Here is a 17898-nt window from a genome sequence, read left to right on the forward strand (position 1 = left end):
TTAACAGAGTGACAAAGATTATTCCTCGTTAACCTGGGTTTACGTAAATTTCCCTTTCGTTTGGGGAATCCTTTCAAACCATAATTAGTGGATCCAAAGTAAATACACAATAACAACATTTTCCTTGACATACAATGATTCAAAATTATTTAAAGATTTCTACTTTGCTAGCTAGGAAATCATTACTTCCATTCCAGACTTCCAGTGCCCTGGTTTTTGGCAGTAGATACACTTTCCTTTGGGTATTATACTTTGCCCTTTAACATCAAGATCATTAACAATAGATTGTGGTTTATCGTTTATGAACCTTTTTCCTAAACCATTCCTTTTGAGGCTTAGGCCCAAAAGGACCATAACGAAACCCCTAACATAAACAATTTTAGGCTTTTTATTCATTTATAATGTTGTAACTTAGGTAGAGCCATATCATCTCGATTCATCCGGATCCAGAATGATTGTACTTTGATTCTTTTGGACATTGTTACTTTGAAAAATTTACTTTATGTTTTTATCTCTGTAAGGATATGATTGTTAGTCAAGAGTTGGTGCAAATACAGTATGTATTTTGGTCTTGAAAAATCTCTGAGATATTTCTGATTCCCAAATTCATGTTATCAATTTATCGTTTGAGGTTAATTTTCTCTGAAAATATAAAAAGGTATAGCCGTATTCATCTTATTTATTTATATTATAACAAATGAATGAGGAAGAAAACTAAGGACAATGTCCAACTTCATACCAGCATCCATGACAGAAGATATAATTCATTATATAGAGACATTATGTATAACACCTACTCATCAACAAGTGTCTCTTCATGTAATGCATCTAAGAAAATTCATAGATCCGTACCTTTGGAACTGGTCTGAGCAGATCATCCTTTATAACTTCTTCTCTTATTGTTTATATTTCTCTACTAGTTCTAGATTTAGTTTATTTGACATTTGTTGTTGTTTTTTTCTTCAATTTTTGTAAGCTTCTGGATCTAGGATTTCCTAATTTTAGGCGGTTTTTTTTTATCTACTTGTTGATTTCTTCTCATTACTTGCAAGTTCTTATTCGGGTCTTTTATTAATTTCAGAAAAGAAAGGTAATTTTTTTTCTCAAAAGAAGAACATCTCCTTCACTTTGAAAGAAACAACTTCAACAAGATCAAGGGCTCCTACTGGTTTTTGATCTAGTTTGATCTATTTGATGATGGTGGTGTTAAAGAGCATGAACTTAGTTCTTTTCAAAAGTTCATCTTCAACAATACTATCTAAAACAACAACAGCAACATACCCAGTAATACCAACATACCCAGTAATACCAGCAACAACTTTGATGGCAAAAACATCAAAAACATTGATATCTTCATGTAAATCTTTTTCAACAACAACAAGTAATCAGTTTCAAGTGCGAGATTTAGACTCCGTTTCAGACTGATTCCATCATATTACTCCCTGAAATGAAATGAATTGGGTATTGCAAAATTTCATTGGTGAAGGCTTCACCTCAGACTCAATTAACAGTTAAAAATTACATTCCAATACCCATCCTTAATTTGTAAGTGGGGTAACATATTCTATTTCAATATTCACCCAATTTCTTGTTCGTATTTAGTTTCTCATGCTCGTAGTAGTTTCTCTATGGCCGATATTTCATCACGTCACTATCATATGGTCTTTACTCAAGTCGTATAGTGTTTCTATATCCATCTTCGTGTTCTGTTTTCTTTAGTTCTAGCATCTTAGTAGTCTGCTAACTCCCTCACTCTAGTTTTCTATTTTCCGGTGTGGATACATGTCCATTGTCCTTAAAATTGACCAACTTATATTTAATTGGTAATGTATACTCAGAGAGGATATGTGGTTATTTCGGCGGATGAAGGTGATGTCATGGTACAATTCGTGCATCAAGAAATGCGCATTAATTAAAGAGAAAGAAGTAGGTCTCTCATCGAATAAGAATGAATGATGTATGTATCCGCAAGGAAAATCAAGTTTATAGTGTTGAGAACAAACGTGCATCGGCTGAGTTTGATAGAAGAAAAAGCGAAGTGTGAGCATAAGGTTATGAATGGTTTGCCGGAGTGGGAAGGTTGCGTGAGCATAAGGTTATTAATATAAGTGAATTAATTAGTCAAATAGTCAATTAGCACTGACTTAGTCATGTAAACTGTTAGTTATGTATAACTGACAGTGTATTGCAGTTGTATGTTTCCGACAGCGGTTGTCTAACATGTATTAATGTATCCTAACAGTACCTCTTTATGTAACGTTCACTTTACATGTAATGAAATTTTTCTTCTTTGTTTTACAATTCTTATTACTCTTAATCTTCATCACCATAAGAATTATATAATTCTCATTGTACTTATTACTCTTAATCTTGATCATCATGAGACTTATATAATTCTCATGGTATCGGATGGGGTATCGATCCAATTAAATGTTTAATCAATTATCGAAGCTCAACAATTTTTCATATTCAGCTTATGTATCAAGAATTATGGAAAGTCATACTCAATAATGTTTACAATTTTTTTAGGGTTCTTGAGTTTGATTTATATATGGTCACTACGACTATAATAACCAACTTCGTAATAACATCAATCTTAACAACAATAATAACCAACTTCGTAATAACATCAATCTTAGCAACAGTTTCGTAATAACAAAATAACTAACTTCGTAATAAAATCAATCTTAACAACAACCAGCTCAGTTTGTAACAACAACCAGCTTAGTTATTGTTATGGTCACTATGACAATAATAACCAACTTTGTAATAACATCAACCTTAACAACAACCAACTCAGTTTGATTTATGGTCACTACGACACTAATAAACCAACTTCGTAATAACATCAATCTTAACAACAACAAGCTCAATTTGTAAATTAATTAAATCATAAAGAAATGTCGATTCATGCACTTTTTTTACCAATATATAATAAATTTTGTGTCAATGAAAATTTATTCCACAAATTATCTTTTGTGGCGTGATCAATTTGAGGGTTTTTGATCTCTACCGATTTTTTATGGATATGTAAATAATGAAATTTTTGAACCACTACAAAAAGTAGTGTTAGATGGTGTTGAAACTGTCAATTTAGAATCACAAAAAACATGAACTAATCATATAATTCGGTTCAAAAATCATCATAAACATGATAATAACCATATATATTTATAAAATTATTATTAAAATTAAGTAGAAGAATAAAATACAATGAGAGACGAGAGATGTTAAGCATAGAAACAAAACAATATTGGGCACAACCTAAAACCCTAAAACCTTCTTGTATTTATACAAGAGACAATGATTTTCAACCCTTCGATTTAGATGTATAGTGCGAACCGTAGGATGATAATAATGCACAAAAAAAAACTTTAAAAAACCCATTCTATCAAATCCAAACCCTGTAGAAAAAGACCCAATACATGTTTCAATCTCTCTGATGCGTTCTTTCATCTCTTATTCTTATTTGATAATGATTATACTCCCTCCGTCCCTAATAAGTTGAGCCATTTGTAGTTTGCACCATTATTAAGGCAAAGAAAGAAGGGGAGTATGTTTAAGTATTTTTACAAGTATGCCCTTATGGATAATAACTTGTAAAACTTCGAAATGATTTATCTCTTAAACTATATCACGGTTTTCGTAAACTTTATACCGTTGAAAAGCATTTTAAAACACCTACGTAACGAATATAAACATGACTATCAAATTATACATATTTCTTATAGTAACAATAATCAATTAAAAGGATAGTTTTAGAAATATCCCTTTGATTAGTGAAATGACTCGTCTATTTGTGGGACAAAATTTAAAACCAAATAGCTCAACTAATTAGGGACGGAGGGAGTATGATTTTCTTACAAACCATAAATTGTAATTTCTTATCAATTATGCTTAAGAATCCTTCTTCTCTTATCTTAGTTGGTATTTCCATCAAATAGATTTAAACCCATGCCAATTTAATGAATTATCATTTATACCTAAATTATAAACTAAGTTATTTAACACGATAAAATGCTTGTTTATTTATCAAAATATCTTTGTATGTTAAGCTTGATTCCTTCTTCTAACTAATTGAATACAATGCCACGAGTACATGACTATCAACGATTATCAAATTACACATCAACAATTCCTAGCCCTATTTGTATCCTCCTGCTTTAATTATACAAAATACTATTTCAAGTTTCCAACACTTTAAATCATATTTGGGATTAGCTTACGGTTCTACTGAAAAACCCTCGATTGGAATCTCTTCAATTCAGATGTTTTTGGTAACCAATTAAAATAATTGCTAAGGTCGGTCTGTTAATTGATTATTTATTTATTTTGAAGAAAACTTCCTTCTCATTGGTCCTTTTTTGTTACCCAAGTTCATGTTTCTTTCAAAATGGGTCCCGAGAAACAAGTCTTTTGTGACATCAGTGTGAGTTTTCGTTAATAAATTATTTTGAGTAACCTTTAACAACTTCTTGTGATTCTCTTAAATATATTGTATGCCTAGTTTGACTCTTTGTTTCGATTTCTGTAGTCAATTGTTCTTATGGATATATTAAAGGCTACAAGATGTTCTAAGATCGTGTTGTAATATAAGATCTTAGAACCCCTTACTACAGAAGTCTGCAATATGATCTTAAAACCCCTTGTAGTCGTCAATATCTCTATAACTTCAAAACAAGTGGGAGAGCCATTCGAAGCTAAAGATACTTCTACGATAAAATACATATATCTAGTAAATAAGCTACTTGAAACCTTTGATCATCATCCCTATTTTAGTTTATTAACATGTTATAAAAATGTTGATTATTTGTGCTCTTGAATTCCTCTGTTAGAGGCGAAGTACATCTCGAATTTTCATGATAATCGGTAAAGTGATTTGCCCGACAATTGTAGTTTCCTATATAATTAGATCCTAAAACCTATAAAAAACAATACATCTCTTTAAATTCTTAAAATCTTGTCATAATTTCTGAATCTGTTTTGAAAAAATTAGTTTCCGTATTTATTTTATACGATTAAAGTAGCATAATTCAGTGTCAGAACTAGGATTGAAGACTAGGGGGCCTTCAACAAAAAAAAATCGCACATGTAAAATGAAAAAAGAAAAAGAAGTTACCTCTTAAAATTTAAGCAATTGAATCACCTCCTAATGCAGATTTGGATGGATTCATGGGAAACAATAATGTTTGATCAATACAAAACTACTAGCAAAAGGACTATAACTAACTGTTTTACCAAGATACATAATATTTTAATAATATACCTAGTTAAAATGCTTAGCCTTTTCATCGCTAACAAGAGGTTAGTCTACACATGTACATGTTAGTAAAAAGTAACAACATACAATTATTCTAACACAATAGAACACTATGTATAATAAAAGGTTTTCACTATCACAGATTTATTATATCAAGTTTTCAAATATATACATGATAAAAGTGTTTTACCAAAAACTATCACTGACCCACATATCCAGAACACATGAAAGCGTCTTCACCAAAAAATAATTAACATTAATCCATGCATAATACTTAAGTTGTACCTTGTGATTGCTTAACCTGTAAAATTCATACATGGTTGAATCAGTATGGATAGATCCTTTAATGACTTGTTCGATATAGAGGATATGCAATCCCTAAGAAAATCTTATTCTATTTTGTTGTGAGCAGCTAATTTAACCTATTTCATTATTGAGAAAAATCTTTCGGTGGTTGCCATATAAGTAGGGAGAATAAATACAATACGAATGAATCTGTCAATCATAGGGTAAGATTATGCCTTATTGGTTACTGCTAGTTTCCAACATAACTCGGAAATAGTTAATAAGTTCTGAAATTTCAAATGGTTATACCACAACTTGATCGTAATATTGTTACTCATTTATCAAAATACCTACCTCTTACAGACCGAAATCTAAAGGTCAAAACTTTTCAGCAAGACTAAAGATCCTACCAATATTGGATGACTTAAAAGAATCTCGAGGATCTAAACACGAGAAAATAATTATTAGTTTTATTGTGTTCTCTGGAAACCTATGATCCAACCTGTAGAGTTATATATATGTAATACGATATCGATTTTATAATGTGATATTATCACGCTGCTGACAAGAACGGCATGTACCCTCCATATAACGAGCATTTTTATCAGGGATACAAATCCTATGTTCAACGAATAAAAAAACTATCGTTTCCAGAAATGCACACATCGTTCGTCTCGCGATTTTCTAAATAGAACTTTTATGGTTGATACTAAAGCCTTTGCATTTACTATGTCTTGTGTTTTCTTTTAAAGGCCTTGACATAATATTCATGCAATTCTCATAATCTTAAACATAAAATGCAGGATAAAGACAAACCTGAATGATTTTGATTTCTACGGAGATACTTTGAGCTTCACCAACTTTATGAGTCACGTTCGGATCACTTGTGCTAATATGTTTTATAGTTGTACATGTGTTGTTTGAACTTATGTATCAAACTGTATATGGAATAGTAATGAGAACTCCAACGAGCATCTACATCACGTGACAAATTACCTATTTGGTTTTCTTAAGTTCACCACTAGCTAACCTTTTTATAATTTAATCTTCTTGAGAAGATCGAAAATCATTAAACCGATGTGAAGAAGCTGCAACGACATTAACTATTGATGTTAACATTGAATATAATTTCCGAATTGGACCCAAAGGTTCGACTTTTTTTACAAGTGCTAACTGAAGGCGTTGTGCAAAATAATGAACATGATACACACATTTACGTTCTTTAAGAAACTAAGCTTTAAGCCATTCCACTGACCGCGTATATTACTAGCGTCATAATACCCTGCCATCGCGTATTTTAAATTGAATATCATAATAATTAAGGACTTTTATTGTTTCTTTTTCAAAGTCAAAGCGCATGTATCGACAACGTGTTGAATATCAAAAAACCTTTCTTGAACATAACCATCAATATCCACATACCTAAAAAAAAATCACCGTTTTCTCTTTCTGGGAAGCGTCTCGTGACTCATCAACAAGTATACAATATTTGGCATTTCCAATTTCCTCGCGAATCTTACTTTTAACTCTGTTAGATATAATATTCAAGATCTGTTTTTGAATGTGAGGTGAAGTATAAGTACTATTTCCAAGAGCATTCGCCATGACAACTGCATTCACATCTTTATTAAATGTTGTTGAATAACTATTTTTTTATTTTACAAATATCAATTGTTCTTTTGCATTATAGTCTCTATCTTATTCAGAATACTAGAGATACAAACTTAATTGTGATGATACCTATGCAATTTAAGTAAAGATATCGGTGAAGAAAACCTTTTTGGAATTAAATTTCGGCCTTTATATAGGGGACGGAGTGCGTACGATTTATCACTGTGTTTCTATTTGGTTTATATCTTTGGAAAATGTCATTTCATACTTTCAGCGTTGAGATCAAATCAAACTATGAGATATGAAAATACTAAACTTATCTCTTAATTTCTATAATATGTATGTTGTCTATAGGATCCTCTTATTTTGTAAACAAGATAAACATTAATTTTTTGTTTTCTTTTATAGATTTTACAAGTTTTATATCGAAACAATAAAATATTTTATACTTGCTACAATGATATGAGACCAAGAAAACAAAAAAATGACTCTCACTTTTATCTAGCTAGATCACCATTCAAGTGCTTGATTTTTTCTAGGTGTTGAGAGTCTGACACATCCAGCATCGCATTTGCAGCACCATCCTTGGCTAGGCAATGTGCCACTCTGTTTGCCTATATATAACTGTGCTGAAAGGTAGCATCTATAAAGTTATATTTTAAGGCTTTAATGCCCTTTACCAAATTATGCATATTCCATGGCGCTTGGATGTCCTTGCTGCATAATTGAATCGCGTACGCAGAATCACTGTCAATCTCCAAATTCGTGATCCCTTTTTATGTCGTCGGCAATATACCATCTCTTACAACCTAAACTTCAACCACGTTATTACCATTATTGAAAATATACTTTGTGTAACAAGATTTAAACCTCCTTATTCGTCTCGAATGATTCCACCAATCTCAGCAAAGCCCATGTGATTTGAAGCTCCACCGAAATTTAATTTCACAAAACCTTTTTTGGGAAATATCCATGAAAAATGCATACCATTAGTTTTGTACCTCACTTTCCTCATTTGATTAGAAATGTTGTGGCCTCCCTGAAATCCCTATCAAGAACTCTCATATAATGAAAACTTCACTTCCTTGAAGATCCTTTAATTTATTCCTCTCCATATATACCATACAATGAATGACAACACATGTAACCATTTTATTCCTTCAACCTTTGCAGGAAATCCGCACCGCTTTATAAGTATTGTCAGGAAATGTGATACTTGTCTTCAGGTAGAAACTGGAACCTTATCCATCTCTAAATTTTACTCCACAATTAACATACCAACAATGCTGCAATTAAAAATAAATGATGAAGAGTTTCAAAGTCCCTATTACAGGACATATAACCTGGGTGATTACCAACTGTTTTTTTTTCTTTCCTGTATAAGGACTCATTTAGGTTTAGTATGATAGAAAAGCCACAAGAAAGATTTGTTTTTTTGTGTGTGGACATTTCAGCTTCACTGGTATCTCCAATCCAAGTTGGGTGGTCTATTTCCCAATCTCTAGGAGATAAGATAGTTGTATTCCTCTTTAACAATGAAACTTTCACGTTTACTTTAAAACCAAATGAGTTGGTATTTCTATCCCCCACTACTATCAATTAACATAACCTTAATATCTTCCACCACCCACTCTAATAAAATCCAACATATGGTATGAGTATCAATTATATCCTTCACCTTCAAGTTTGGTAATTGAATATTATTGTCAATAACAATAAAAGATAATGGCAAATTAGACAACCAATAACCATTCCACATGTATACATTTGAACATTCCTTGTATACCATCTAAGGCCTTCTTTGATATCATCCCTATATATAGTAATGGTTTTCCAAATAGCAGAGCATCTCTTTTTAACATGACATGTCCAAAAATCACAATCCGTAAAATATTTACCATGTAAAATTTTGATAACTTTAGCTTCAGGGTTAGATGAGACCCTCCAGGTCATTTTGGCCAGTAAAGCTAAATTAGTCAAATCTAAATCTCTTACTCCTAATCCACCAAACACCACAAGCCTATAAATTTCTCCCACCTAAGCTTATGTAAGCTTATCTTATGAGATTGAAATATGTATAACTGCAAATTCACGATTATCATTTGGAAAATACGTAAATAAAGGTCGCCTACAGAGACTAAAAGGTTATTATTTTTAATTAACAATTAAATTAAGTGATAAATAATAAAGGAAAGAAAATATAAACTACAACTAATAAATAAATTAAATGAACAAGTCGAGAAACCTAGGTTTTTCCAATTCGACCACTACGAGATATTATACAGTATTTAAATAATTAATAACACTCTTGATATTATCTAAGAAAGATTTTAAAATGTATATATATATATATATATATATATATATATATCTAACAAACATAAATCCGTACAAACAGTCTAATAAACAATCATCCCAAGGGTAGGACTGTCCTATCGGTATCAATAATTTAATATTATAAATTAATTCGAGAACAAATCAATAGATTTCTTAAAATATGTCGATGGATACACCACAAACTCAAGAAAGTACCAATACAAACCCTAGATTTTTCATGTTTATCCAAAAGGAATGTGTTTTTGAGCATAAAAGTTTGTCCCAAAAAGGTATTTCAATGAAATTTTTACATTTGAATACATAAGAAGTTACAAATTTCGAAAATGCCTGTCTTTTTCTTCTTCTTTTGTAAAACATGGATGTGCAATTGCAAACCTTTCCTAACTAGCTCTGAAGCCCAATGGACCTATTTTTAATAATAACATGCCAGAGCATCCGCTTTTCAAATGCTAACAAAAACTAGGGGTGAACATTCGTCCCGGAATCCGCGAATTCAAATTGCACCAACCATACTTTTATGGATGAGTGTCCGAGGGTTGAATGTATACGGGATTTGAAAAATTCAACGGATTATAGATTAGATCTGGATGCAACCTTGAAAATATGTTGGACATCCATACCCGTTAAATTAACGGTATTTATATAATTTATAGAAAATATGGGGATAGTTTAAGAAATCATATGATATTTTTCTTGAGTATTGTCCATGACAATTTTAATAATAGTAAGATTTTATAAAAAGTCATTTATATTGGTTTTATTTCTATGTTATAAATTTAATTAAAACCATTCTATTGCATTATCCGTATCCAGTCCCTCATGCCAAATTTAAATCAACAATGTATTGGATTGGGTACGAATAAGGTGAAAACTGACCCATACTGGCTCATGCTCACCCCTAAAAATAACATGTAGTAATGCTACATGATATTAGAGTTATTTTACCTGTCTTTTATTCCATCAATCAGTTACCCTATCATCATTAGAGTCCATGCAAAATATTAATAACTTGTTCCATTGCACAGTTAACATATACTAACTCCCTTTACGGAATGGTGCCAGTTTTTGCCACAATTTTTCTACACATTTTTTCTCAACTTCAATTCTCCCAAGAGTATGTTGTCCTTGGTCTCGTAAAGTCGACGTCCTTGGCGTTACAATACCCATGAATAACTTCACTATATCTTCCAAAAATCTCCACTTTTTCTTCATATTCATCTTTGGTAGGCTTAATGTTACCTCCTCTAGTTGTAGTACTTTTTTCCGATTTATGCAGAAGCTGAAAATGACATGATACTAAACTTATTAAATCCATGAATAATACCTCTTATAGGTTTGAATAGGGTTAAGATTTTCATAGTGATTTTCTCCGAGGTACTTTGATTGCACGTTAATGGGGTTTGTCAATAATAGATTGATGAGAATGAAAACCTATGAAATTTTCTATCTATTTATACATCAAACAAATTCACCAATCCATTAAGATGTGGCTTTTACTTTGTAGACGTGTAACACTATTGGCAAGATAGTAAACAATCTAACGTGTATAAAAGGTGGTTAGAGAGTGTTCAAATACAATATTAATTCGAGCATCTCCAATGCAAGGGGTCAATGTCTTAAAATTGCATGATACCAAGGATTTGAGACCTTTTTCACCAAATTTTCATCTCCAATGCAAATGTGAAGTTCATAAAAAGGGATGACAAGGGTAAGTGGGAGTAAAGGAGAAAGTCTAATCTAGACTTTCTATATGATCTTGGGTCTTAAGTCCGTATCATCATTTCTAAATTTGTTAGATAAGACCTTGGAGATTGGAGATAAACTTTAGGTAAAAAGTATTAGCTTTAATTTTCTTGTCATTCAACAATGACCCACTAAAAAAAGGCGTTAATAAGACCTCCATATAGGATGACCTTGACCCCAAACATCAGACATGCTCTTAGTTAATCAAAATCAGAAGTTAGTTTGAGAATACATCTTCAAAGTGAATTCTAAAAGTACAAAAAACATGCTTATTTTTTGTCAAAACAAATCGTGTTTCTTATGACATCTGGGATAAACATAAGCACTTCCACCTCTTCTGTTATCCAAATACCCTCAAGAAGTTACTATTTGACTTATATAGCATGTTTGGATATCATTTAGGAAGTTGTTTTTTGAGTTCTTGAAGCAATAAAAAAACAGAACTTAATTTGGTACCCAATTTTAGAATGACTTCTAGAAGTAAAATATTAAACTTTTTGTGGATATCATCTGAACATTTATTCAGATCTTCCAACAAGATTTGGATACAATTATTAATTAGTTATATATAAGATAGTGCCCATCTATGCGATTTTTATGTTTTTCATACTTCAATTTCATTATTGTCTCAAACCCATGCATTTCTTCGTGAAGATCAATTGCTTCTCAAATACATCAAGGACAATTTCTTTCGGCATGACGTGATTCTACATTCGCATGAAGATCAATTGCTATCGGAATTGACTACGACAATGGTGTTTTGTGCTTATCACTCCCTTATGGGACAATTCCATCACTACAGAGAAGACAAATTCTTCAAATCCAAATAGCAGAATTTTAATTCAAAGGGAATACCTCAAATATCATCAATTTCCGTTTTGATTTTCATTTATTTAATACGTTTATTACAATTTACTTACTATACCGTGATACAAAAAATCTATATTTCATTATATTTTTCAGTGATGTATTTTGATATTTATATCAATCTTTCTATATCAATGAAATTGAGAGAATCATCTCTTTTCTTCAAATTAGAAAAAAAAAAGAAAAACTGTAAAACAAATTTTATTTATTCCTGACTTCTGAGATTAAACTCTACTCCAAAAACTTGTGCTCTAAAAATTTGGTAGTATCCAAGCGGGCAAACATCTCGAATAACTAGTCCCTAGAAGAGGAACATAGACCGGTACAAGTGGTCTAATGAACACAGTGCTCTCACAGACACACTCTTCACGGGACACACATAAGGGTAGGACCGTCCTCCCACATACGTCCATATCAATAATTCAATATTATAAGTTCGAGAACAAATCGATAAAATCTTAAAATCTACAGGAAACACCACGAGCTCAGAAAAGTACCAACACAAACCCTAGATTTTTTTTTCTCTTCTTCTTTATCTAACAAGAAGGGGTTTTTCAGCACAGAAAACCCTTCATTTCGCTTGCGCTCGCTTCTCATTACCCGATCTCCTCTGGTAAATCTCTCTACTTTCTCCCTCTCTCTTGATTTTTTAGGTTTTCTTTATTTCCTGTATTTTCTAGAACTGGATAGACTTAATTCAAGCATTTGATGCCCTAGAAAAACCCCTAATTTGTCACTTCTTACAAAGATAGTTGCTTGCTGTTTTGAATTACATCTAGGTCACCGTTTTTTGCTTGATTCTATGGAAGTTTTTTTTTTCTTATGAAGCATTTTTTTGTTGTTGTGTGTGCTTTCTATTTGAATGCATTGTACAGGAAATTTTAGATAGTTAAATAACTGGCCAAATATCTTCATTTTCTGTAACCCTAAAATTATCCCCCAAATATTTTTATCATTCAAGAAAGAAAGAAATCTCACCTGGCCTTTCATTACTACTAATGATACTACTACTTTTATCATCCCTTTACTCCATGAAGCCATTTCTGATGGCACAAATTCTATCAATATTCTCACATTGCAACTCATTGTGGCCTTCCCCTTTCCGAATTTCTCCAATTTCTTCTACCTTCTGTACTTCCTTCACAGTTGCCCTGCAAGCTTAACGTTATTTAATATATAAGAAGAAGAAGATGCCGAGAGAGAAGTCAAGTGCTCTAGGAGATGGTAAGCCAGTTGAATCTGAAAAGCCTGAAGAGCAGGTGGACCTTGATGATCCTGAGGAAGAGGAGGAAGAGATAGAGTATGAGGAAGTTGAGGAAGAAGTTGAAGAAGAGGTTGAAGAGGAAGAGGTAGAAGAAGAGGAAGTGGATGAAGACGAGGAAGAGGACGCTGATGCTCGTGAAGGCCGTGGTACTGATCGAGAGATGAAAGATGCCTTAGATGATGATGAGAGCAAGAAACATGCTGAGCTCCTTGCCCTTCCCCCTAATGGCGCTGAGGTATATGTTGGCGGCATCCCTTTAGAAGCTTCCGAAGAGGATGTAAGGAGATTTTGTGAGACAGTTGGAGACGTCCACGAGGTAGCAGTTTTTTTGATGGCTGTTATTTATTTTTCACACTGTGTAACATATATGTGTTGGATTCATAGTGATTGTGTTTGTATTTTGGTGATATCAGGTAAGGATGATGAAAGGAAAAGATCCTCGCGAGAGTAGGGTCTATGCATTTGTGACCTACAAAAATAAAGATTTGGCTGTGAAAGCCATAAAGGAACTTAATAATTCGAAGTTGAAGGTAATACATCTACTTGTTCTGAGAAATTAACTTTGTTTCTGTTCCTTAAGAACTTCAACATGGTCTCAAGGTTCAATTATATGCCGCTCCGAGGAATGTGATTAATGAACTCATAGTTGTGTTAGGTCCAACAAACAATTTGAATTGGTGTCTTAGATTTGCATATACAGATTCTATACACTTTGGTTTTTCAATGTGGAACAATCTTGACAGTAAATTCCTATTATCTGTGTTTTGGACATGATATGTACTTCCCTATTTTCTGGTTTCCACCCACATTTTGTTTTCCTTTTAGAGTTTGCTTATATATTTGTTCACTTGTCAACTTCTCAGGATAAAGCAGTTAAGTGTTCGACTTCTCAAGCAAAGCACCGCTTATTCGTTGGTAATATTCCTAGAAGCTGGGGGGAGGACGATATTAGGAAGGCTGTGACAGAGGTTGGTCCTGGGGTGGAACATGTGGAACTGCGAAAGGTTGGTTTGCTAATTTTGTTCTGTGTTGATTAAAGCCACCTGGCTATTTTGGAGTCCTGCTGTACTGAATTCATGGTTTTAATTGCTTGTTCTGTCAGGACCCATACAACTCCAGCCGCAACCGTGGATTTGCATTTGTTGAGTATTATAACAATGCTTGTGCTGAGTATGCGAGGGAGAAGATGTCGAGGCCTAAATTTAAGCTTGACAAAAATGCTCCAACTGTCAAGTGGGCAGACCCTAAGCATTCGGATACTTCGTCTTCCTCTCAGGTGATTATTTTTCCCTGCTGAGGTTCAGATATTTTTATTTAGGAGCATTAATGTGGATGATTAGCCATGCGCACCACAATAGGATCTTTTTCCCTAACTCAATCATGCAAAATAAAATGTAATAACCGCCTTGGTAGTTGTCCCCGAGTTCGTCTTTCCCGTTTATAACCCTTGTTGGGCCAAGTAAGATGTGGTTATATGTAGTTTACATGTTTCTCTTCCTTGAACTAAATGCATTGGAGGATGTGATGAAGACTTTATTTAACTCAAATCGCTTTTGCAAACAACATTGATGAGTATTGAGTAGATGCAGGGAAAAATTGTAGAAATATGGCATCCACAGTTATGCTAGGCTACCGAGTTTAGCGAAGTACTTCTTTGAAGTTAATTATCAAAAATTATTACTTTTTTTGGGAATGTTGTTGATTTTTGTTGCGTATGATCATGCACTTCTGTTTGTGGATTGGTCTGTTGAACCTCATTACGGAACACTATATAATTCAGTCTTTTTATAATAATGCACTTGTAATACCTCTAGATTTATAGTTGAGCTGGTTCAAATTATTTTGCTGGATGAAACCTCCGTTTCCCAAGTTTTTGTTATTTGCTAACATTTTCTCGATGTGTCTTCGTCTTTATGATGTGGTGTGTTATATGTGCTGATTTACAATATGTTATCACTTTTATATGTCTCGAATACTTTCCTCGCAAAATGTTAATGGATGAGATGGTGTTATTTTTGTTTCAATGGAAATAACCTATCCGCTTGATTTCTTTCCCCTGTGATCAGGAAAATATGATTGGTGAACGCAGTTAGTTTACGTCCCTTAACTATTCATTTCTGGAAAAAAAAAGAGTTTTTGGTACTCAACTTTTAACCTGTCCGTTTTCTGGTATAAAACGACCAGATTGTTTGTATCTTAATTATGTTAATTTTTTGCCTGGTTACATGATACAGTCTTCAATTTTTGTAGTTCGTGTGAAATATTTACAGAGTAAAGCAAATGTGCTTCGCCACTGGCTGTATACCAATGATTTGGAATGTAAAACCTTAGTGGGTACATGATCTCTGGCTGTGTATCAATGAATTGGCAAGTAAGACCCGAGTGGGTCCATGAGTACTATCATTAGTCTAGGACATAATAGTGTGGTTTTTTTAGTGAAGTATTACTCTGAGCTTTAACTCGACTGAAACTTTCCCCTTACAGATAAAGGCAGTATATATTAAGAATTTGCCGAAAAACGTAACTGAGGATCAAGTAAGGGACGCATTTGAACATCACGGTGAGATCACAAAGGTAGTGTTGCCTCCTGCAAAGCCTGGCCAGGAAAAGAACAGATTTGGTTTTGTGCATTATGCGGAGAGGTCAAGTGCGATGGCAGCAATCAAGGACACCGAAAAATATGAAATAGCTGGTAATTCTTTCTCAAGATGGTCACTATGTGATTTCTTCTCTTTGTGCTCTGATTAATGCTTGAAGGCACAAAAGATGATCATGTTTTTTCTGATGCTAATAGGTCAAAGTTTGGAGTGTTCTCTTGCGAAGACACAGGGAGATGGGAAGCCTGTTTCACGACCAACACCCCAGAAATCAGCTGTACTTCCAACTCATCCTCCTCCAATGGGATATGGGATGATTGGTGGTGCTTATGGTGCTGTGGGTGGTGCATATGGTGCTGTTGGTGGTGCTTATGGTGCCCCACCAGGACTTGCTCAGGTGAGATATTATTAATATTCATTCACTTTTTTTTTAATTGTTATTACCACTATTATTATTGGCGTATCAACAACTTCTGCAGGGAGTGTTTGCAACTAAATACACTGATATGTGTTTCCTTTTATGCTTTGTCTGTACTAATTAATGATGTTTGTGTTTGTCTAGCCTCCCCTGATCTATGGCAGAGGACCTACTCCTGCTGGAATGGCAATGTTTCCCATGCTTTTACCTGATGGCCGGGTTGGATATGTTCTGTAAGATCATTACCTCTTTATATTTCCCGTCTATATTTTATATTTTGAACACCTTCACTTCTTTGTGCCAAAGCTTTAGTTTGTATTTATATATAGCTTTGTTATAAAAACATGAAAACTTTGAAATGGTCGAGTTTCTTAGCTAAGTTGAAATTCTATAATGGAGTTACCAGTTTTTGCAAAGGTTGTAGGAATCATTTTTTTGTTCCTCAGTTTATTGTCTAAACAATTCAATGAATGCAAGTTTTCTGTGTTTGATTTTGTATCTTGTCTTCTGATGCTTGCTCAACCTTAAAATATCATCTGTAAATCTATTAATATTACTGTTTCTTTCTTATTTTTAGGCAGCAGCCTCCGGTGCAACCAATCACTCCTCCTCCACAACCGAGGAGTGGAAGGAGTGACAATGAACGTGGATCCCATGGATCCAGGTATGACAGCAGTGACAGATATGGTAGTGGTGACAGATATGGCAGTAGTGACAGATATGGCAGCAATGACAGGAGTCGTGGGTCTAGCGGAGGTAGGCATAACAGTGGTGATAATGACCGCGACCGTGAACGTAACCGTGACCGTAGGTATCGCCCATATTGATAGATCACCTATCCCTTTAAATACAACCAGAGGAGAGTAGTGTCGTGTGGTAACCTCTGTAGTTATCAGCAATGAGTAATTCATATCTATTTATCACCATTAACACTAGCTTTGTAACCTCTGTAGTGGACATGTAGTCTTAAATAGTTCTAAATTGTTTTCTTGGAGAGGTTCTAAATTAACTAAATCTTTAGGTTATCACATTAACTTCACCAACGTTATGTTGTCGGCATTAATGTATCTGTTTTATATCTCGAACTTTAGACTGAATATTAGAATTTAAATTTACAAGGCTGAGCATCAAAATCATTTTACAGCCTGAACTACACCTGGGATAAATTCCAAAGTTACTTGCAGTGGAGAAAGCTAGCTCCATGGAGATGCATCTATTTTGTTCTTTCTCACCGACTCTTATAGGATACAAAATGTAACTCTCAACTGAGCCGTAAAGCAACCGAATCTTGTTTTCTCAAATATCAGACCCCGAGAGTTGTTTTTCCATACTTCCAGAGGGAGATGGTCATGATGGCTGTAAAATTGGAGACTCTAGATGGCCAAACTAGATGTACTGTAAAAATTCATTTGACGTTTCAGTGCACATTTAACAGTTCAGGTCGACAGATTTGGTCACAACGAACAATGCACATTACTGGAGAAGAAGTTTTGGATGATAAGTACCAGGGCCTTGA

The 17898-nt window shown here is 33.6% G+C and overlaps 1 protein-coding gene across 2 annotated transcripts; it reads left to right on the forward strand.

The window, feature by feature from the left end:
• The first annotated feature begins 12566 nt into the window (after positions 1-12566).
• LOC113322774 (heterogeneous nuclear ribonucleoprotein Q-like) lies at positions 12567-17500 on the forward strand. Of its 2 annotated transcripts, none has more exons than XM_026570918.1 (9): positions 12567-12716; positions 12979-13683; positions 13781-13897; positions 14231-14371; positions 14470-14643; positions 15852-16059; positions 16162-16361; positions 16527-16615; positions 16960-17500. In XM_026570918.1, exons 2-9 carry the CDS (start codon positions 13294-13296, stop codon positions 17207-17209), a joined length of 1569 nt encoding a protein of 522 aa, XP_026426703.1. In that variant the 5' UTR covers positions 12567-12716; positions 12979-13293; the 3' UTR covers positions 17210-17500. The 2 variants fall into 2 exon arrangements, with proteins under 2 accessions (XP_026426703.1, XP_026426702.1); XM_026570917.1 differs by having other exon boundaries at positions 13250-13683.
• The last annotated feature ends 398 nt before the right edge of the window (positions 17501-17898 follow it).

This window comes from Papaver somniferum, chromosome 11 (genome assembly GCF_003573695.1).
Source record: "Papaver somniferum cultivar HN1 chromosome 11, ASM357369v1, whole genome shotgun sequence".
Lineage (NCBI taxonomy): Eukaryota > Viridiplantae > Streptophyta > Magnoliopsida > Ranunculales > Papaveraceae > Papaver > Papaver somniferum.